The sequence below is a fragment of the Antechinus flavipes genome, chromosome 2, assembly GCF_016432865.1.
Source record: "Antechinus flavipes isolate AdamAnt ecotype Samford, QLD, Australia chromosome 2, AdamAnt_v2, whole genome shotgun sequence".
NCBI classification, from domain to species: Eukaryota; Metazoa; Chordata; class Mammalia; order Dasyuromorphia; family Dasyuridae; genus Antechinus; species Antechinus flavipes.
In genome coordinates, this window is record NC_067399.1 from 639880767 (window position 1) to 639902344 (window position 21578).

The 21578-nt window shown below is 53.2% G+C and overlaps 1 protein-coding gene across 1 annotated transcript; it reads right to left on the minus strand.

The window, feature by feature from the left end:
* Positions 1-210: 210 nt before the first annotated feature.
* SNX33 (sorting nexin 33) lies at positions 211-20077 on the minus strand. Its single transcript, XM_051982205.1, is given in 4 exon segments — positions 211-1707; positions 1710-1748; positions 14881-16756; positions 16912-20077. Coding segments are annotated over 3 exon segments (1695 nt in total). The 5' UTR covers positions 16325-16756; positions 16912-20077; the 3' UTR covers positions 211-1495.
* Positions 20078-21578: the final 1501 nt, after the last annotated feature.

Consider the following 21578-nt stretch of genomic DNA (forward strand, 5'->3'; position numbering starts at 1 on the left):
AGTGTGAGGCCAGACTTGAACTCGGGTCCTCCAGACTTCAGGGCTGGGGCTCTAACCACTGCGCCACCCAGCTAAGGTGGGCTCCAATGGCTCAAAACCCAAGGAATTACTGCTCCTGCCAGACGTCTCGCCAGCTCCCTTCTATCTGGAGCTCCCTCGCTCACTAGCAGAAGAGTGAGGGGCAGGACAACCCTTAAGGAAAAAGTGAACTCGTTTTAATTGTTTTAATTGTAAAAGTTCTTTTGAGAAAAAAAGAGAGAGCAAGCGAGAGGGGCTGCCTAAGGCCTTGAGCGGGGCCTGTGTGGCCGCTGTCAGGCGCCCCTCCCACCCTTCCCGCCCCCCAAAATCTGCGGGGCGCGTGGGCAGCTCCCACTGGGATGTAAACAACGACCAGAGCCCTCTCCGCCCGCCTCGGGAGGCCAGGCTGGCGTCACAGTGCTGCGAGAAGAGGGGCTGGGCACCAGGAGGGCTCCGAGGGGCGGCGCTCCCCGCCGTGGGGCCCACAGAGTCTCTGCCATTCCAGAGGAGGCACAGCTGGCAGGTTCTTTCTATGCTTGAGGTTTAAGGCGATCCAAAGGCACTCGGGTCTGTAAGGACCTGTGGAAGCTAAGATCCCCAGGGTTATTATGCTGGTGGGCACAAATATCAGGCAAGTTCAATTCCAGAGGAAGAGCCAGGGTTATCTATGGATATGGAGCGGGGGTCCGGATGCACAGGACCGCCAAGCAGGTCACTCGGGGCTAGCGCCCAGGCAGCTCCCACGGGGGGCTTCACAATCTGGGATGGGGGAAGAAGGATGGGGTCCAGGAAAAGCCCTGGCGAGGGCATGAGGGCTCCCTGGCAAAATCCCACCAAGGCCTGGCGTTCCTCGGAGCTGCGGTGCCCCCTGCCCGTTGGCCAGTGGAGACGGGGCTACAAGGGGAAGATTAGTGTGGACAGTTATCCTGGCCCTTCACCCCTCCTCTGGGCTCTGGCCAGATTCCCTCTTACAAAGGGGGGCCAAGGACCAGAATCCACCCCACGGTTCAGAGGGGCTGTGGTTCGGGGGAGACGGATGAAGAAGCCTCGAGGTTTTCAGCAGGAAAAAGGGGGCGCTTGGCTTTTCCCCCTAACCCTATCCAGGAATGTCTCTGAATGCTCCGGATTCACAGGGCGGGGTGGGGCTGGATGCTCTCTCTAGTCCACACTCGCTATGGCCTTAGTTGGTCTCCAAAGGCTCCCTCCCCTCTCTGCCTCTGCTCCTGCCCCCGGGGAAGAGGAAGAGGAAGACACCAGATCCCTCTCACCCCGTTCCCAGTCCCCTTTTCGAAGCAGGGATGGTCCTGCTGGGGACCAAGGCAGTGGCTGTGAGAGCCCCCCCGGGGGGGAGGGGGAGAGGGACTGCTTAACTGTACAAAGGGGCGGGGGCCTCAGCCCTCCCTCAGGAAGCCCCCAGAGGCTCCTTCTCCTGAGCAGACTGCGCTGGGGAAGGGGCGGCCGAGAGGCCAAGGGCAGGTTAGAGGTTGTCGTACATGCGCAGGGTCTGCTCCAGCTGCTGGCTGACCCGCTGGTAGAAGAGAATCTGCTGCCGCAGGTAGGACTGCATCATGTGCTTGAAGTCCAGCACCCGGCGCTCGTGGAAGTGGTTCATCTCGGCCTGCAGGGCGAAGCCCACCACCCGGCAGCGCTTGCGGATGCCGTCCGCTTCGTCTTGGTCCATCTTGCCTCGTCGCTCATGCGCTGGCTCTCTTTGACCTTGGCGAAGGCACCTGGGCCCATTGGAGGGAGGGAAGACGGGAGAAGGGAGGAGAGACTTTGAGTCTGGCCCGTGGCATAATCAACCCTTAGGGTTCCCAACGGCCTGGACCCGGTCCTGGGGCCCCTGTCTGTGCTCAGCGGGGACCGCGCTAATTAATCGCTCTAGAGCCAAGAATCACAGACACAGGGCTGAAAGGGGGTCCTCTCCCTCCCGGGGACCTTCTCATCCTACACATGTGCCATGGGCCCAGTTCGCAGGAGACCTTCCCCTACAGCTTCATGGGAGCAAGAGCGGCCCTCCAGCAAGATGACTAACTCCTCGGGGAGCCCTGGATTTGGCCTTTTTGGACCCATTACCCAGCGCAGTCAGCAGTGTTAACAGCTGTCAACTAATATTTGCTACTTTGTCAAAAACTAATTTTTGGAGATGGTGAGGTGTGGAAGATGGGCCCTGGGCTGGGAGTCGGGGGGTCTGGGTCCTCTCCCCCTTCTAGATTTCCACTAACTCACTGGGTGACATTGGACAAGTCCCCCGAGTCTCAGTTTCCTAATCTGGCCAGTGGGAGCGTAATCACAGTCAACGCCCGTGAAAATGAAGAATATTAACTCACATCTTGGTAATTCCTGTCAGATGAATGGGCTGTGGCCTTGCTTCTCAAGCAGCACAAAAGGAAGCGTGCCGGCTTCCAGGTCAGGAGACCTAGGCTTAAAGTCCACTTTTGTCTCTATGTAACAATGGTCAAACTCCTTAACTTCTTTGGGTCTCAGATTTCTCACTTAGAAGATAAGAGGGTTTGACCAGATGACCTCTAAAGTCCTTTCCAGTTCGAAAATCTACAATTCTAAAGAGAGGCTTCCCTAATGGGTGTGTGTGAGAGAGAGAGAGAGAGAAGGAGGAGGAGAAGGAAGATGGGAAAGGATGGAGTGGAGAGGGAGGGAGAAAAGGAGAGGAGAGAGGGAAAGACACAGAAAAAGAAAAACAGAGAAAAAGAGAGGATTCCACATATTCTCAGTAAAAGAAATGTTAGAGATAGTAGAATGAGGCTTGAGTTTGAATTCTGCCTCAAGACTCCTACTAGTTGTATTTATGTGTAAAACAGTCTAATAATGTTATCTCCCCATCTCTCAGGGCTATTCAATAGCAAGTTAGTTTCAAAAACAGTCTGCTCTCAAGGACCTTACATTCCATTTGTATGTAAATTCAACTTGTGGTTATCCCTAGGTTCAAACCAGGTAAAGATTAGCTAGTCCGGCTGGCGAAATGATTAAAACAACAGATTATTTCCAAGTCCTGCAAAAGCACTTACAAATCATACTTATCCATTCACTAAAGTAGGTCCCCTAAAGGTTTCTCCTACTTAAGTTTGGGGGACTCTTGGAAGTGATCAAACTTCATTTTCTTGAGTCCATTATCCAATGAGCAGAGAGCTCTAGGTTAGATTGGCAGTCCCCCTCAGTGAGCCTGAGGGACTGAACGTGGCTTGGGAAAATACAAATAGAACCCCAGTCATGTAAGGTAGGTTTGGGCTTTTTTGGGAAATGACAAGGCGGAGGGCTGGGCTGGGAGAAGGGGGACCCGCTGCACTGATAGGTTTCCATCCCCTCATTCCTCCTGCGGAGAGCGGAGTTTGCCAGTCCTGTCTATGCCCACAAAGGACCCAAACAGCGTTTTCGGAGCCAAATCATTCTTAGGAATGTTTTAGCTGTTGATGTATTTTCCTTCTGCTCAGACCTTGTATTTGGAAACTTCGAAAACGCCAAAGTATACATTGTGAAGTAGTCCCAGAGTCTCAAGGGCTGGAAGGGAACTTTCAGAGCCCTCGGTCTAGTCCAACTCAAACCTGAGAGAGAATTTCCTCTGTATTTTTCCCAGCGAGCAGCCTGCTGTCCAGACTCCCTGCTTGCTCCATCAGAAGGCACCCACTGCACTCCTGAAGAGTTCTAAGGAAGTTTTTCCTTCCCATCGGCCAAGTCTGCCCCCGTGTTCCCAGGTCGGTCTTGCCAGGGCCAGGCAGAATGAGTCTACTCCTCTGCCCATGTGGCAGCCCTACAAATATCCAAAGGCCACCATGTTTCCCCTGCCTGGCTCCAGACACAGCCAAGACTGGGAGCTGGCCCCAAAGGCCAGCAGGACCAAGATTCAAATCCTGCCTGGGATGTTACTAGGGAGGAGTGTGACTCGGAACATCCCACGTAACTCTTAGTGCCCGGACAAGTCTCTAAGCTTACAGACACAGAGAAGTTGCCCGTCTGCTGTGATCAAGATAAAGAAATCACCGGATGGTCCAAAATGGAAAATGTCTCCCAGTGTGAACTTTTCCCAGAGAGATCCTATCTCCTCCCCTCTATTTTCCTATCTGCCCTTAGAATAGGCATTTACATATATATATGGAGAGAGAGAGAGAGAACACTAGTCTGCTGTCATTTTGTAACACAGAATATCATTATTATATATTATTCCATAAAAAAGGCGATGGGGAAGAAGCATAATAGCCAGAAGATAAAGTGCTGGAAAGGGGATGGTCTTGGAGATCTGGATTCGAGTTCCAGATCTCCTGCATACCAGCTCTGTAACCCTTTCGAGGCCTGTTTCCTCACCCATAAAACGAGGCAGCTGGTCTCTATAACAACATAATAAAGCGATATTTACATATTGCTTTGCTAAGTACTTTCCATATTTTTATCTTTTATTACCCTCGCAACAACCTATGGGGAACCCAGGGGGTTACTGTTATCTTTATGACTGGGAAGCTAAGGTTCAAAAGTGTTAGATGACTTGGCTGGAGTGGAGTCGTGGAAATGATGCCGTGTGAAAGGATTGCTGAGGTTTGGGCAGAGAAAGGACAGACGGGCTAGGAGGTATTTTCAAGTATTTGGGGGCCTGCCATTTGGTTAAAAAAAACTGGTTAGATTTGTTCTGTCAGAAAGAGAATCAATGGAAAGAAGTTACAGAGAGATAATGACAAATTTCCCAAGAAAGCTGTCCAACAGCGCAACAGGCTCTCTGGGAGTAATGAGTTCCCCATCTCTCCAGGGCTTCAAGACTAGGACAGGGCAGAGGTGATTCACACATCAGGAAGGAGCTGTGTTCTTGCCCATCTCCATGGAATCGGGTTCGACCAATAGGAGGAAACACTTCAGGAGAAACAGAGCTTTCCAAAAATGAAGCGGCTGCTCCAGGAGGAGTCAGACTCCCATTTCCGGAGGCCTTGCCGTAAAGGCTGGACGGCCCTTGCCGTGTCTGGGGAGGGGCTGGCCTTTAATCTGGGATAGGAGTATCTATAGGCGGATGGCTCATGGAGGGGAGGCACAAAGTCTCTGCTTTTAGGCTAGCGGAGAGACAAAGGGACAAAGATAACTCAGGGTTAGAGGCAGGATCTAGCTGAGGGTTAGAACCCAACACAACCAATGTATGTGGCAGGAGTGGTCAAGGGAGGTTTCCTGGAGGTGGGAGGGCTAGAACTGGGACTTCTGTAATTTCAATCCAATAAACAAGGATTAAGCCTTTCTTATGTGCAAGTACCCCGAGGTGCAAAGATGAAATTGGACCCCGCCCCTGCCTTTGAGGAACGTCCAGTGCTGAGGGAGCTGCTTCTGTTGAGTGGACACTGGAGACAGTGGGGCCACAGAAATAACATCCGGTCCTGGGGAGTCGGGACACCTGGGGCCCGATGTTAAGCTCGGACACTCATGCACCTGAGCGGGTGAACCCCCGGCTCTCGTTTCCTTCCTTGTGAGACGGGGATGATCACGCTTGTTCAACCTGCCTCCCCCGGCTCCTGCGAGCCTCCTTGACAAACTGGCGGCACAGGACTTCTGCTGGGACCCTTACATCCTGGCTGCTCCAGAGGCCCCCATCTACTGAGAGCCGCCTGAATAAATGATGCTATGTGAGCCTAACAGAGAAGGAAATGGCAAACCGCTGTAGCCTCGTTGCCAAGAAAACCCCAAATGGGGTCACCAAGAGTCAGCTATGACTGGAATGACTGAACAACAACCACGACAAATATGAATGTAATGGAATATTGTTGTGCAGGAAGAAATGATGAAGGGAATCACAATCAGAGAAGGCCCACGGCTCCAGAGCGGAACGGCAGGCCTGGGAGAACAGCCACAACGACTCCTACAAAGCAAATGAACAGATCGTCGCCGAGAAGGAGGGTTCGTTGTCTCCTCCGTAAGACCCTTCGTTCATTTTTCCACTTCTCATACTTCCTCCCTCTTGGCAGAGGGGTAGAAGACCACAGAGACAGCCCAGAGTAAACACTGCCCAGTGAGATTTCCGTGTCATGTGTTTCTGATTGTTTTTCTTTGACACAAAAAAGGGTTCAACCTGGAAGGGGGCGGGAAAGTAGTTATGCTGAAAAGACATCAATAAAACATTTTAAAAAATAAATGGGATAAGGCTGCTCTATCTCAAAAAGCTTGGATGCAGCCCTACTCCCGGAGTATCAGGAAGTGCAGCAGCTTTCCTTTAGTGCATCTGTAATGATACCACAATTGTAGATAAGGAGACAAGAGCCAGGACTAGGAATTCTGGTGCCTGGGGCACATTCAGACAAGGCAGGGCAGGAGTGGCTGGAGGAGGAAAACAGCTGGGCTATGGCTACTCGTGGGGCTGAGCTTTGGGGAGGCTGGAACCCCGAAGCTGGAGAAGAAATCAAGGGAACTTGGAGGCCTGACCTGGGCAGGCAGAAGACTGGAAGCCAGGAACTGCATTAAGCGGGGAGAAGGTCCCCAACAAGGCAGAGGGAACATTAAAACAGCAGAGGTGAAGGACCGGGGCAAAGCTCAGCAAGGGGAAGTGGGCAGCACTAATGCTGTGTCCCAGTTCCCTTTGGATGTCCTGACCTAGTTCCCCACAGTCCTACTGCCTCAGATTATAACCTTTCCCTCTGGGTGTTTGATAGGATCAAGGTCTTATATCTTAGACTTGAGGCTAGACTTATTCCACTGCCTCTAGATGTGTTCCGGGATGAAGGTCTTTTCCATTTTAGACATCATTAGAATATCAGTAGTCTCTTCAGCACCTCCCATTATGTCATCCGAGGTGCTTCCCCCATTGGGTCATCCCCCCCAGGGACCTCCCCCATTATGTCATTGTTCTTGTTAGCCTATAACAGAACCTTGCTATCTGATATTCCCGGCTGGATTCTTTGAGGTGATAATCTCCTCCAGCCCTGGGACCAACCAGGGATCATTTGGTCCCAATAAATCTCCCCATTTAATAAACTATTAAATTGGTCTCTAATCTCTGTCTGGCTCAGTTTCTCGGCTTCACACTGTCACAGAGCAGCCAGGTTGGGGGACGGTGCCGAGAGATGGGGGATCTTCAGGGGAAACCCGAGTTTCAGAGAGCAAAGAAGATGAAGGAGAATGAGAGGAAGAGACCTAGGATCAAGGACTCGGAGGCAGAAGAGACTCCGGAGGTCACTGGTCCAGTTCATAGTTTAGGCCTGAAAGATAAAACGACTGGCCTAAAGTCACTCAGTGGAAGAATCAGAATTCAAAGTCAGGTCCTCTGCCTGCATCCGGAGATCCACAGAAAACCTCTAAAGTTCTAATTCCAGATCTCGGAACCTAGTCTTTCCACTGTTCCAAATGGAGGAAGACTTCCAGTGGCGCAGCGGAAACAGGCCGGGGATGGGGAAGATGGAAGACTTTCCCTTTGGGGAAGGGAGAAAATGGGCAGTAAGAGTTAGGAGCCCACGCAGCCTGGGGCCAGAGGGAAGGACCGGCTCCTGCCCATGCAGAGAGCGGGGACTGCTCCCAAGGCTCGGACCAGCGTCCACATCCAATAATCCCAGGCTCCGGTATCCCAGAGGGCCACGAAACTTAGAGCTGAGTCCAGAACCTTCACGCCGCCCATTTAGAAAAGGGAGACCCGAGAGTTGGCCAAACAATAAGTATCAGAGGCAGGATTCAGATCTGGGTCGTCTCCTTCCAGATGCCATACTGTCGCCCCTAGACCAACGCGCCTCTGAAACCATTTCCAAAGGCTCGGGCGCTGGTCAGGCTGAGCAGAGACCACTCCCTGCTGAGGAAGGTGGACCACAAGTCTGAGAATAAAGCACTCAGGCCGTGACTGGTCCCTCCTGCAGTCCAGGGGCCCGGCTCCTCTCTCCCTCCCCCTCCCATCTGTCTTCCTCGAGTCTGCAGAAGGAAGAGGTAGCCCCAGTCTAAGAGGGCCACAAGCTGAAGCTTAGGTTAGAAAGAGAAACCTCCAAAAGAACCAGACAATTTATCTGAGAGCGATGACAAAGAGCAGGGAGGGAGAAATGGAAGGAGGTCTAGGAACTGGGCTTCTGGCTCTGTACCCTTGGGCAAGAGCTCTCAGCGTGTCCAGTGGAAAGGAAGGCGTGAAGGAAATGAGTTCTCTTATTAAACACCTACTGCGTGCCGGACACTGTGCTGAGCACTTTATAACTGGAGCTGCCCAGGTCTGGCTCTTGTTAGTCACTTCACAGAGCAAACTGAAGGAACAAAGGCTGGCTGATCTGTCCGGAGTCAAAGAGCTCAGCAGGGTCCGAGGTGGAATTTGAATTCGGCCTTTCTGACTCCGGACCTGGCATTCCATCCACTGCATCAATAGCTGCCTCTAGTCGGGAGAGCCGAGTTATCACGGGGTTTCAGACTGAACTGAGTCTCAGCCCTGCTGCTGACCAGATGTAGGACCTTAATTTCTGGGTCTGGATTTTCTTATCTGTAAAATGGGCTACATAACCACTCCTTTCTAGCACTAACATTCTATGGCCCACACTTGGCTATGGGAAAATCCCCTGCCTTGGGGCTGACATTTGGCAATGTGAGGTGAAGTCTTCTGCTTTCCAGAAGGCAGGTCCAGACCCTAGCCTGCTGAGTCACTGGTATAGCTCCACACAGGCTCCCACCCTCCCTAATCCCGGTTTCCTTCCTCTGGCAAAGGAAGGTGTGGACTTGGGACAGCCCTCTCTAGCCGCTTCCCCAACCCCTCTGCTTCCTTGAACGTGGCCACAGGGCCAGGCCACGATATTCCCAAGGCCTCCCCACTCCCCTTTCCTGCCCGGATCTTCCCCAGTGACTGGCCCCGATCTGCTGACCTGGATACCCTGACAGCCCCATTAGGGCTCATTCAGAAGTAACAGGAGTAATCATTCCCACAGACACAGAATTATAGAATGTCAGAAATGGAAGGGGAGTCCAATACACTCATTTTATAGAGAAGGAAACTGAGGCTGGGCAAAGCCTAGGAAACATCCTCACTTCATCACTGCTCCCTTGCATAGGATCACACTCGAGAGGCAGGACAGAATGGCCAAGTGTCCGGGACTCTGGAAAACAGAGCTAAGAATAGAGCAGGGAGCTCTCCACCTCAATCACTTTCCCTCACCCCAACCCTCTCAAGCTTTCATTCTGAACAAAAACAAGCCAGGCTGGATTCCCCACCTCTATGTCCTTGCCTGTGATGTCAGAAAATACCCCCTGGGTAGATGGGGCCTCCAAAGACAGAAGCCTGTGTAAATTAGAAAAATTTCAATAAACTAGAAAATACAGTTTTTGGTTCTGTCTCTCTCTCCTCCCTTTGTCCCTTAATTACTTTCTCCCCTCCCCCCATTTCTCTCCCCTTCCTTTCTTGTTCTTTCTTTTTCTACTTCCTTCCCCTCCCTTCTGTCTCTCTCCCCCTGTCATTTTGTTTCTCTCATTCCCCCCATTGTTTTTCATCATGAAGAATGGGGCCTTGAAGATAAGCAGTCCCTCTCCTCCAAGTCTTATTACACAGAGAAGAAGTAGTAGGTGGTCCCCCGAGTCAGTGCAGTGGCCACAGGCCTGCAATCATGGACCTAAGGAGTCCTAGGGGGAAGAGCAACAGACAAAAAGTCCAAAGTGACCCTGGCCCCCAGGCAGTCCCAGAAGGGAGGGAGCCATTCCCTGGGTCCTGGGCCCAGATACTCCTACTTCTTCCCAGATGAAGCGACACTCATAAAACAAAAGGGCATCGGGCGCCATTTGGTGCCCGCTCTCTCCAGGCAGGGCTGACCTTCTCCCGCTGGCTCCTTCAGACCAAAGCCCCTTAAACTGTGGATTGTGACTCCGTATGGGAGCCATGAAAGTGTAAGTTATTATCAGTAAATGTTCAATGTGTACACCTATTTTATTTACCTATAGGCCGGGGTCACGGAAAAATTTCTTTGGCAAAAAGACTCCAGGAGGGGAAAAAGTTTAAGGAGCCCGCCTTAGACAGCCAGGGCAGAAGGGCCGCGGCACCGCCCCCAGAGGCAGGAAATTTGGTTTTACCCGACTTCTTCCTTCCACTGCAACTTGAACCCAGTCACGGCGGATTATTCAATCATCTGCTTGGCTTCCCAGGCCTGGGAAGGGATCGGCCTCCGAAGCTAAGAATAATAGCTCTGATTCCTCTAACACTTGGTGGTTTATGAGACACTTTCCTTGCAACAACTTTGCCACTTTCCAGATGAGGAAACTGAGACTTCAAGAGGTCTGCCCAAGATCACACAGCCAGGACTCAAACTGAAGTGCCTTCTTACTCGGAGCCCTGAGTTTCTCCTATTGCCCCAGATTGTCTCCTCAACTCGGAGGCCCCAGGGATGCTCAGAGACAGTCGAGCCTTCCCAGGGATCCAGGGCTGGGAAGAGAGCAATCAGCAGCCTTCTAAGAAAAGCTTCCGAACTCACCTGTAGAGTCAGAGACAGAGAGACAAAGAGAGACAGAGACAGAAAGAGAGAGAGAGAAATAAAAACAGAGACAGAGAGAGAGACAGGAAGAGACACAAGAGAGACAGAGACGGAAAGAGAGAGAAATAGAAACAGAGACAGAGAGAGAGACAGGAAGACACACAAGAGAGACAGAGACAGAAAGAGAGAGAGAGAAATAGAAACAGAGACAGAGAGAGAGACAGAGACAGAAAGAGAGAGAGAGAAATAGAAACAGAGACAGAGAGAGAGACAGGAAGAGACACAAGAGAGACAGAGACAGAAAGAGAGAGAGAGAAATAGAAACAGAGACAGAGAGAGAGACAGAGACGGAAAGAGAGAGAGAGAAATAGAAACAGACAGAGAGAGAGACAGGAAGAGACACAAGAGAGACAGAGACAGAAAGAGAGAGAAATAGAAACAGAGACAGAGAGAGAGACAGAGACGGAAAGAGAGAGAGAGAAATAGAAACAGAGAGAGACAGGAAGAGACACAAGAGAGACAGAGACAGAAAGAGACAGAGAGAAATAGAAACAGAGAGAAGTGAGGGTGAGGGAGAAGAGACAGAGAGAGACACACACACACACACAAAGGGAGAAGGTGAGAGACAGAGAGAGAGAGAGAGAGACAAGACAGAGAGATAGGAAAAGAGTCCAAGCAGCTGCTCCCCACCCGCCCCCAGCCTCCCCACGTAGGAACATACCAACCTACAGAGATCTGGTCTAACCAGCTCTTGCCAGGTCAGGCCCAAGCTCTCCTGTGACCTTGCGAGGCTCAGTTCTGCCCGGAGTCCCACTTCTGGCTGCCCATCCCCCAGGACCCACCATCCCAGGAGCCATGGTCCCCTCCTCAGTCACCTCTGGCCAGCTTATTTAATCTCAATGGAAAGAATCCGGTAACTCTGGGCCTTTGCAAAGACTGCTCTTAGGCCAGGGAGGAAGCCTTCCTTCTCTCCCTCCCACTCCTCCGGGCGGAGATACTATGGCTTCTCCTAGGAAGCAGCAGAGCGGAGGCCAAGGGACTCCACCAGCCCAGCCACAAGACCCACAACTGGTTTCAGTGGAATTTGGGAAACCGTCTCCAAGACTCGGGCTCCCAACTCTTGCCCGATTTTCTTTCTAGCATTGGTGGCCCTCAAAGCTCAATGCTCCCAAGCTCAGAGGTCCCCTAGATCCATCATTTCACATGAAGAAACAGCCCCCACGTGGTAAGGGCTCACCCAAGATCACCACAGTAAGCAATAGCCACTCTGGAAGCAGTTCCGGTCCGCTACCTCCTTAACTCAGCAGAAGGCTTGACCCCTTGGTCTCTCAGACCACTGAGCCCTAAGTAGGAAAGGGGCAAAGGAGGAAGGAAGCCCAGCTCCCTCTCCCATCCCATCCCATCCCACTCCAGCTTTCCTCAGTCATGACAAGATTCTTTGAAGAGGAGAAAGATGGGAATAAAGGAAGAGGGGAAGAGAACCAAAAGAGGAGGAAGAGGAGGGAAGGGGAAGGAAAAAAAGAAAGGGAAGAAGGAGTGTCTTTTTTTTTAAAAAGCAGAAGGGAAGGGAAGGAGGTCTGGGGAAGAGGGAACAAATAAGAGGAAAGAAGGAAGAAATGGGGAGGAAGAAAGGAAGATGAAGAGGGATGAGGAGAGGAGCAGACAGGAACAGAGAGCACAGAAAAAAAGGCAAGACGAGAAGGGAAGGAGGAAAGGGGGAGAGGGGAAGGAACAGAGAAAGAGAGAGGGACAAAGAGGAGGGGAATAAAGTAGAAGCTAAAGGAGCATGAATCTGGCCCAGATAATACTTCTGGGCTGTAGAAAGGGCAGATCCCCACATCTAAACCCCAGCTAACAGGACTCAGAGGCTGGGCCTTCCAGCCTAACCCCAGCCAATAGGACCTAGAGGCTGGGCCTCCCAGCTTAAACCCCAGCTAACAGACCACAGAAACTAGGTCCCCCAGCCTAACCCCAGCCAATAGGACCCAGAGACTGGGTCCTCCAGCCTAACCCCCAGCAAACAGGACCTAGAGGCTGGGCCCTCCAGCCCAACTCCCGGCTTCTAGGCCACAGAGACTGGGCCCTCCGGCCTAACCCCCGGCTTCTAGGACTCAGAGACTGGGCCCTCCAGCCTAACTCCCGGCTTCTAGGACACAGAGACTGGGCCCTCCAGCCTAACCCCCGGCTTCTAGGACAGAGACTGGGCTCCTCCAGCCTAACCCCTACCTTCTAGGCAACAGAGACTGGGCCCTCCGGCCTAACCCCCGGCTTCTAGGACAGAGACTGGGCCCTCCAGCCTAACCCCCGGCTTCTAGGACAGAGACTGGGCCCTCCGGCCTAACCCCCGGCTTCTAGGCCACAGAGACTGGGCCCTCCGGTCCAACTCCCGGCTTCTAGGACTCAGAGACTGGGCCCTCCAGCCCAACTCCCAGCTTCTAGGACACAGAGACTGGGCCCTCCAGCCCAACTCCCGGCTTCTAGGACACAGAGACTGGGCCCTCCAGCCCAACTCCCAGCTTCTAGGACACAGAGACTGGGCCCTCCAGCCCAACTCCCAGCTTCTAGGACACAGAGACTGGGCCCTCCGGCCTAACCCCCGGCTTCTAGGACTCAGAGACTGGGCCCTCCTAACCCCCGGCTTCTAGGACTCAGAGACTGGGCCCTCCTAACCCCCGGCTTCTAGGACTCAGAGACTGGGCCCTCCTAACCCCCGGCTTCTAGGACACAGAGACTGGGCCCTCTAGCCCAACCCCCGGCTTCTAGGACACAGAGACTGGGCCCCTCCGGCCTAACCCCCGGCTTCTAGGACAGAGACTGGGCCCCTCCGGCCTAACCCCCGGCTTCTAGGACACAGAGACTGGGCCCTCCGGCCTAACTCCCGGCTTCTAGGACAGAGACTGGGCCCTCCGGCCTAACCCCCGGCTTCTAGGACACAGAGACTGGGCCCCTCCGGCCTAACCCCCGGCTTCTAGGACAGAGACTGGGCCCCTCCGGCCTAACCCCTGGCTTCTAGGACTCAGAGACTGGGCCCTCCAGCCCAACCCCCGGCTTCTAGGACACAGAGACTGGGCCCTCCAGCCTAACTCCCGGCTTCTAGGACACAGAGACTGGGCCCTCCGGCCCAACTCCCGGCTTCTAGGACACAGAGACTGGGCCCTCCAGCCCAACTCCCGGCTTCTAGGACACAGAGACTGGGCCCTCCAGCCTAACCCCCGGCTTCTAGGACTCAGAGACTGGGCTCTCCATCCTGCTCTGCCAACTTCTCCCCCCAGTTTTCCCTCACTTTAATTCAATAAACATTCATTCCCCTTTTGCAGGCTCAGAAGGCCTCAATCCTCACACCAACCTGCTCTTTATTTCACTCTTCCTGGGAGATAGTTTGAAAGGAAATGAAAGCAGGTAATTTAAGAAGAGAGTGAGGGGAGGAGGAAATGCAAAGATTTTAGGGCAAAGAAGGGGAAGAACAAACCCAGGAGAGCCCCTGTCCAGGACCAGCTTTCTCCCTGCAGACCCAGCCCAGCTTCAGGCACCCTTGCTGACCCAGGGCCAGCTCCAGCCTAGGAGCAGCCACATATCCCTTAGCCCAGCATTCCCCTTCTTTTATTCCCTTAGTGGGCCCACGCAGCCCCGGGAGGAAGCAGGGAAGCCTCTCCCTGTCGGTGGTGTCCCCTCACCCTGTGATTATGAACTGGGAGGCACTGGGAGGGAGGCTCCGGGATGGGCCTGTGCCAGGGTTCCTGACAGTATGGCTGCCTGCCCAGGCAATGGAGACCTGCCTAGTTCAGCTGGTGACTCACTCAGGGTGAGGAAGAAAAGGATGAGGGAGAGGTGAGGGGTCAGGAGGAGAAAGGCAAGAGGGAAGGAGCGGGTTGGATGGTTCCAGGGTGGAAGGGGCTCCCAGGTAGGGAAGAGCAGGCCTGCTGGTCTCCATTTCCCCTGACCCACTGTGGGCGCCACTTTCTCTGTTCCTCGTCTACACCTGCACTTACTCTCTGAGAACTGGCCCTGGTGAAAAGAATGTCTGGGGGCTTTTTGAAAAGTCCTGGGATGAGAAGCCCTGGGCTTAACTCCTGCTCTGTCACTCAGTCACTTGACATCTCAAGGCTTGTTTCCTCATGTGTAAATGAGGGCCAGGTGATTTGAAGTTTCCCTGTTAGCTCTAAAAATGGCAGCCAGTCTCCCCGGCCACCGGGGTTCTCTACGGACTGACAGCCCCACCGAAAGCAACGAAGGGGCAGAAACAAGCCTGCCAAGGGTTCTAGTGTCTACTTGGAGAATAACCTTGGTCACTTTTCCTCTCGACACCTCGGTTTCCCTATTTGACAAACGGGGTTAATGACCCCCTATCTCGCAAGGGGAGTAAGCTGCCAGAGGGAAGAGTCCCGAAAAGCGCAGGACGTGGCCGGACCGGTGCGGGACACCATCCCCTGCCCTCCCCGAGCCCCCCGGGGCCGGCCCCGTCCATCCTTACCTTTCTGCAGGTGGATGATGTCCGGAAAGTTGGAGAGCAGGCCCTGGTAGAGGGAGAGGCGGTCCAGCATCTGGAAGAGGTCATTCTTGGGCTGCTCGGCAAACATCTCGCCCACGGTCTCGTAGGTCTTGCCCGTGTGGGAGATGGCGTTGTTGAGGGCGTCCGAGCTGTAGGGGGGGTCCAGCTGGAAGGAGTAGCTGATGGCCTGGAAGGCGTTGCCCAGCTTCTGGAACTCCTTGCGGAAGCCCCCGATGTGCTTGCGCACGAGCTCCGAGGCCACGTTGGTGAGCTGCAGCACGCTGTCGTCCATCTTCTTGCTGAAGGCCTTGAAGGCGTCCACGCGGTCCTCCACGTCCTGGAGGTCCTGATGCTCGGTGGGGATCTGGAAGGTCAGCAGGAAGCTGGCCCCCACCATCTCGTCCTTCTCTGCCCGCCGCTTGCCCATCTTCCACTGCTTGTCATCCAGGCAGCTGAGGAAGTGCTGGAAGCCCTCGTACTGCGACAGCACCGGGTGGCTGGTCATGTGGTCCATCCAGAGGATCAGCCTGCGCTTGCGCTTCTCGATGAAGTCCTCCTCGAAGCGGCCCGTGGCCTGCTTCTCGGGCAGGTGGGGCACCGAGATCACGGTGAACTTGTGCAGCAGGCGGTTGTAGAGCCAGTCGAAGTGCTTGTAGCGCCGGTACACGGGCGAGCCCACGTGGCTGGGCGTCAGCTTGTAGGAGATGTAGCTCTTGATGCCCTTGAACTTGGTCTGCTTGGTGGGGTCTTCCACGGAGCAGGCGAAGGGGTGGGGGCTGGCCTTCCACTGGGGGCCTCGGGGGCCCATCTCGATGTAGTAGGCCTCGGCGATCTTGGCCATCATGGGCACATCGCCCAGGATGAAGGCCTCCACCCCCGAGCGGACGAAGCAGGAGAAGCGGTTCAGATTGCGCCCCACCACGCTCCCTCGCTTGCCGGAGGCCGTGCTGTCCTGCCGCTCCAGGGGTGGCTTGGGCCGGAAGCTGATGTGCTGGTTGGGGTAGGCGCCGGGGTAGGAGAGGTTGAGAGGGGGGTGCCCGTTGGTACCCAGCCCGACGCCCCGGGGCTCCTCCACCACCGTGCCCCCGTCGTCCCAGTCGTCCCAGTCCTCATCGTCATCCTCGAAGCTGCCCTGATGGGAGAGGACGCCGGGGTTGGCCACGGGGGTGACGTAGAAAGCAGTCTCGTTGTGGGGAGAGCTGGCCGGACTGTTTGAATAGTCCATGTAGTTGGAGTCGGAGCGAGACCGCAGGATCTCCACGTAGGAGGCGGGGAAGAGCCCGGTCTCCCCTCGGCTGTTCTGCCCTTGCAGCCATCCGTCCAAGGAGGTCTCGCTGAAGACCACCAGCTCCTCGTCCTGCTGGATGCTGATCTCCTCTTTGTTTTCGCTCTGGAAGTCATAAAGTGCTCGGCCTTTCAAAGCCATGGCTGGGGCTGGATCTTCTGGATAGGGAAGGACAGTCTCGGGGAAAGGCAGGGACGAAGGGGCTGCAGCTCAGAGCCCGAGTCAATTTAAGTAGGGACGGGGCCTTCTGCCACGCACATGGGGAAACACACAGCCGCGGTCACCGAGTATCCACAAGGATCCTGCCCCTTCACCCTCAGCACAGACGTTCAAGGGTGGCCCTTGCATTCCACCAAGCCTCACCCCCTTGGCGGAAAGTGACATAGCCCAGAGAGGAGTCCAGTCTTCTGCAGCCGGCTGGGGCTAGGTCCGAGGGGACAGCGCAGGCCAGAGAAGGCAGTCCTGCCAGGCCACCATCCCCCAGCAGATCCTCATCTCGCAGTCTCCATCTGGCTGCTTGTTTTCCCACAGCCTGTTCTGGGCAGCAACTTTACATCTCCTTCCTCACTAAGCCTTCCAAGAGAGGGGAAAAAAATGACACTTAGGACCAACACAGTAGAAGCCAGGAAGCCAAAGAATGCGCTTTTAAGTGGGAACAGTGCCCCAGGAAAAAAGTTTGTTTAAAATGAAAAATAACTCACAGCTCCCTCCCTCCAAGAGCTACTTACTGGTTGGTTTTCTTAGGGAGGAATATCTTAGGAAGCTTTTGCTTTCCTTTCCTCTTCTTGGGAACTGGGGGTTTAAAAAAATTCCAAAAAGCCCAAGAGGGGCCAGAGGAAAACCTAACGAGGCTGAAATAAATCCAAGGGTGGACGCCTCCCTCCTGCTTCCCAACAAGATCCCGGGGCAGAACAACAACAACAATCCAAGGCTTACACAAGAACTCGGGAAAATTCACGTGAACTTTCAGATCAAAACAGAACATGCAGCAAATCTGGATCCGGGGGGAAGCGTCTCGGGGAAGTTCCCCTGGGCCCCTGAACCCTTGGCTTGAACCCTCGATCTCCTCAGAAGCCCCGAACCCTTAAACCCCCTCCTCCCTGCCTGGGGAGGGAAGCTGAGAGGAGCCAAAAAGGTCTCGGAGGAACCTCTCGGCAGGGTTCTTTTGGAATCTTTTGTTAGCTTAATTCTTGGTCAGTTTCCACCCGCCTGAAACTGACTCGCAGCAAAGAGCGAGGAACTTGGGAGTCAGACCAAAGTACGCGGGGGAAAGCCCCGATCAGATCAATCCTGAAAACCCCGACGAACCCGCCCAACCCACCGCCGGGGCAGTGGGCACGAGAGCCTCCCCCAAATCCGCGCCGAGGGAAACAAAACGCCCACCCCCCACTCACAGACACGCAGCCACACACGCACGGCGCTGGTTCCCAAAAAAAGGCGGAGGACTTCGGGAGCGAGCTGCGATCCCGTCGGCTTCTCTCCGGGCCCCGGCTGGGCAGCGATCGGCGAAGCTCCCCGGGCAGAGGCACCTCAACAATCAACTTTGCAACGACTACAAGAAGCTAGTTAAAAAAAAAAAAGCGATTCCGGGTTCTTGTGTCCAGAGGGGGAGGGATGATTGGGGAGGGAGGGAGGGAGAGAAGGATGGATGAAGGGAGGGAGGCTCGGACGGAGGGCGGAGGGGAGAAAGCCGCCAAAGAGTTCAGCAAAAACAGAGGCACTTCCGTTTGGACCGAGGGATGGGAAGCAGAGAGGGATGCGCCGGGGGAGCGGGGCGGCCTCAACTCGGCTGCCCACCTGCGCTCACAGCCCTCGGGGCGCGCGGCTGGCACTGGGGCTCCCTTCACTCCATCTTGTAGCCGTAAATACGCCCAAGCACGCCCGCATTCTCTCCCTCGGGAAACCGCTCCAGAAAGGCTACGAGGTGGAGGGAGAAACAGGAGCCGGGGGGGTCCGAAGGCTGGGAGTGGCGAAAAGGGGGCCGGCGCGAAGCCGATCCCTGCCCCCGCGCCACTTTCAGCAGCTGCAGGCGCCTCGGGAAGCGAGCTTGGCGGCTCGAGCTCCTGGGAGCGAGCGCTGCCGGCGTGGAGGAGGTGTCCGGGTTGCTGCGCTCTTCTAGGCCGATCTCCCCAGTGCGGGACCGAGAGCGAGCCGGCCTCCCCAGGATCTCGCAGAGCAGTAGCCCGCACACCCACACCGGCCCTGGGGCTGGGCCGCTAGAAGAAGGGAGCTCGCCGGGCTCCTCGCCTCCCACTCTCCGGGTCACCCTCCAGCCTTTTCCATGACGCAAGAGGAGGAGAAACTCCGAAAGTTTGCTGAGCTCGGGAGCGAAGCGTCGGGATCAGGAGGAGGGAGAACGGGCAAAGCAGCCTCCAGGCCGCCCTCTAGAGGCAGCCTCGGGCGACAGCGGGGGGCGGCGGGAGTGGGGGTAGCGACTGCCTCCTGGCTCCCGCGAGTAGGAGTGGAGGCCAAGGGAATGGCTACAGAGAGGGAAAAAACTGCATGACAGGTGTCCGTCAGAATCAGAGTGAGCCCAGAGCCCAGCCCAACTCCCGAGTCATTTACAGATGGGGAAACTGAGTCCCAAAGAGATGAACTCAAAGCCACAAGCCCGTCACAAGTACTTGCGCGTGCCTGGAACTGTGCCAAGCGCTGCCCAAGGGGTCCCAGGGACTAAAGTGGGATTTCGTGGGCCCCTGAACCTTACTGCCGACATCTAGAACTCAAGGGCAGGCCATCCACTCCAACCCCTTCGTTTTACAGTTGGAGAAACTGAGAAGCTAAATGGCTGGGCCATGACCACCAGAGAGCAGAGTCGGGATCTCCACTCGCAGCCTCTCACTCCCCATCCAGTGCTTTCTCTGAGATCCAGGGTCAGAGACTTAGAGCTGAAGATGACCTCTCACTCAAGTGACTTGCCCAAGTGTTAGGATTCGAACCCAAAGCCTCTGACTCCAAGGCAGGAGCCCCTAGCCACTGTACCACAGTGCGTGTGTCAGAAGTCAGCCAGTCCCATCTTCTCACAAATTAAAATGAGCCCTCTATTTCACAGTCACAATTGCTCAGGTAGTAAGTATTACTGGTCTCAGCCCCAAACCCAGGCTTCTTTCTACCCCTTCAAGTCAGTCAGCAAGCATTGCTGCTCACCTTGGGGCCCCTGCTAAGCCCTGGGGATGCAAAGTAAAGCAGAAGGGATCCCCTCTCAAGGAGCTCTCAGTAGAGGGGGGGAGACCACTTGCAACAATTCCGTGCCAAATCCATAGTCAGGATAAATCAGAAACAGAGGGAAGGCGAGGCTGAGGGATCTGCAGAAAGAGGGACTTGAGCTGAGACTTCAAGGAAGCCAGAGAAGCTGGAAAGCAGAAAGCAGGGAGGGCTGGAGTTGCAGGCATTCGGAATAATCAGTGAAAATGTCAATTCCCCAGCCAGGAAGCATCATGGGCTAGGATTTTCCGCAGTCCAGTGTCTCTGGATCGCAGTGTTGGAGTGGGGTAAGTGTAAGAAGGTTGGAGAGGTAGGAAGGAGCCTATGAAAGGCTTTAAATGTCAAAAACTGCATTTTATATTGGATCTTAGAGATAATAGGGAGTCATGGGAATTTACTGAGTAAGGGTGGGGACATGGTCAGAGCATCACTTTAGGATCATAGACTTAGACCTTAGAAGCCATTTGGTCCGAGGCAACTGAGCCCCCATTGAGGTTAAGTGACACAATTGTGGCAACAAAGTCACAATGTAGCAAGTAACAGATATGATTTGAACTCGGGACCTCTGACTTTCAATCTTGTGAACATTCTATGTATTACTGCATTACATAATAGTGATAACTCTTTGGCGAGATGTCTGCTCCTTATGAAAATTGTTTTGTATTAATAGGCACTTAATAAAGGTTTGCTTTCAATTGATTATCTGTGCACTTACATACTTTCTTTCTTTGCAAAGTAAACTCTTGAAGGCAGGAGTCCTCTAAATGTTAAGCTAAGGAGTTTTGGGTCTTTCTGTCCCCAGTCACCTAGCACAGCCCGCTCCTTAAACATAGCAGCTCCTGTATAAGTGTTTATTGAATTGATTTGTTAAGGCTGCAGAAAACCTTGGCATTTCAATCCTGGTTCTGCAGGTCATTCTGTTTAGATTGGGGGTGACCTATTAGTCGATCAACAAGCCTTTATTGACTTTATTGACTGTCGTCTGTGTGCCCAGAGCTAGGTGAGGGACACAGGAGAAAGAGCAAACATCTCCTAGCTTCCGGGAGCCTTTATTTTGTTTAGGCAAATAAGATGCACGAAGAAGCACAAGTCTCCAATGGGCAGTCAGAACTACACTTGGATTTCAGAAAAGATCAGGATGGTGGGAGAATGTGTAGAATGGTGGAACTGCAAAAATTACAGACTCAGGGCCAGATCTTGCTCTGCTGCTTCTTAAAAATAGGTTTTTAGAATAGTTCAATAACTATAGCAATCTAGTGTTTGACAAACCCAAAGATGCCAGCTTTTGGGATAAGAATTCACTATTTGACAAAAATTGCTGGGAAAATTGGAAACTAATATGGCAGAAACTAGGCACTGACCCACACCTAGCCATATACCAAGATAAGATTGAAATGGGTTCATTATTTAGACATAAAGAGTGATATTATAAGCGAATTAGAATATAGGATAGTTTACATCTCAGATCTGTGGAGAAGGAAGGAATTTGTGATCAAAGAAGAACTGGAGATCATGATTGAACACAAAATAGGTCATTTTGATTATATCGAGTTAAAAAGTTTTTGTGCAAACAAAACTAATGCAAACAAGATTAGAAGGGAAGCAATAAACTGGGAAAACATTTTTACATTTAAGGGTCCTGATAAAAGCCTCCTTTCTAAAATATTTAGAGAACTGACTCAAATTTACAAGAATTCAAGACATTTTCCAATTGATAAATGATCAAAGGGTATGAACATACAATTTTAAGATGAAATTAAAACCATTTCTAGCCATAGGAAAAGATGCTTTAAATCACTATTAATCAAAGAAATACAAATTAAGACAACTCTGAGATATCACTACACACCTCTCAGATTGGCTAAGATGACAGGAAAAGACAAAGATAAATGTTGGAGGGGATGTGGGAAAACAGGGACACTGATACATTGTTGGTGGAACTGTGAAAGGATCCAGCCATTCTGGAGAACAGTTTGGAACTATGTTCAAAAAGTTATCAAACTGGCTTGCCATCTTGGGGGGGTAAGGGGGGAGTGGAAGGAGGGAGGGGAAAAAACGAAATATAAGTGAGTGCAAGGGATAATGTTGTAAAAAATTACCCTGGCATGGATTCTGTCAATACAAAGTTATTATTAAATAAAATAAAATTTAAATAAAAAAAAAGTTATCAAACTGTACATACCCTTTGACC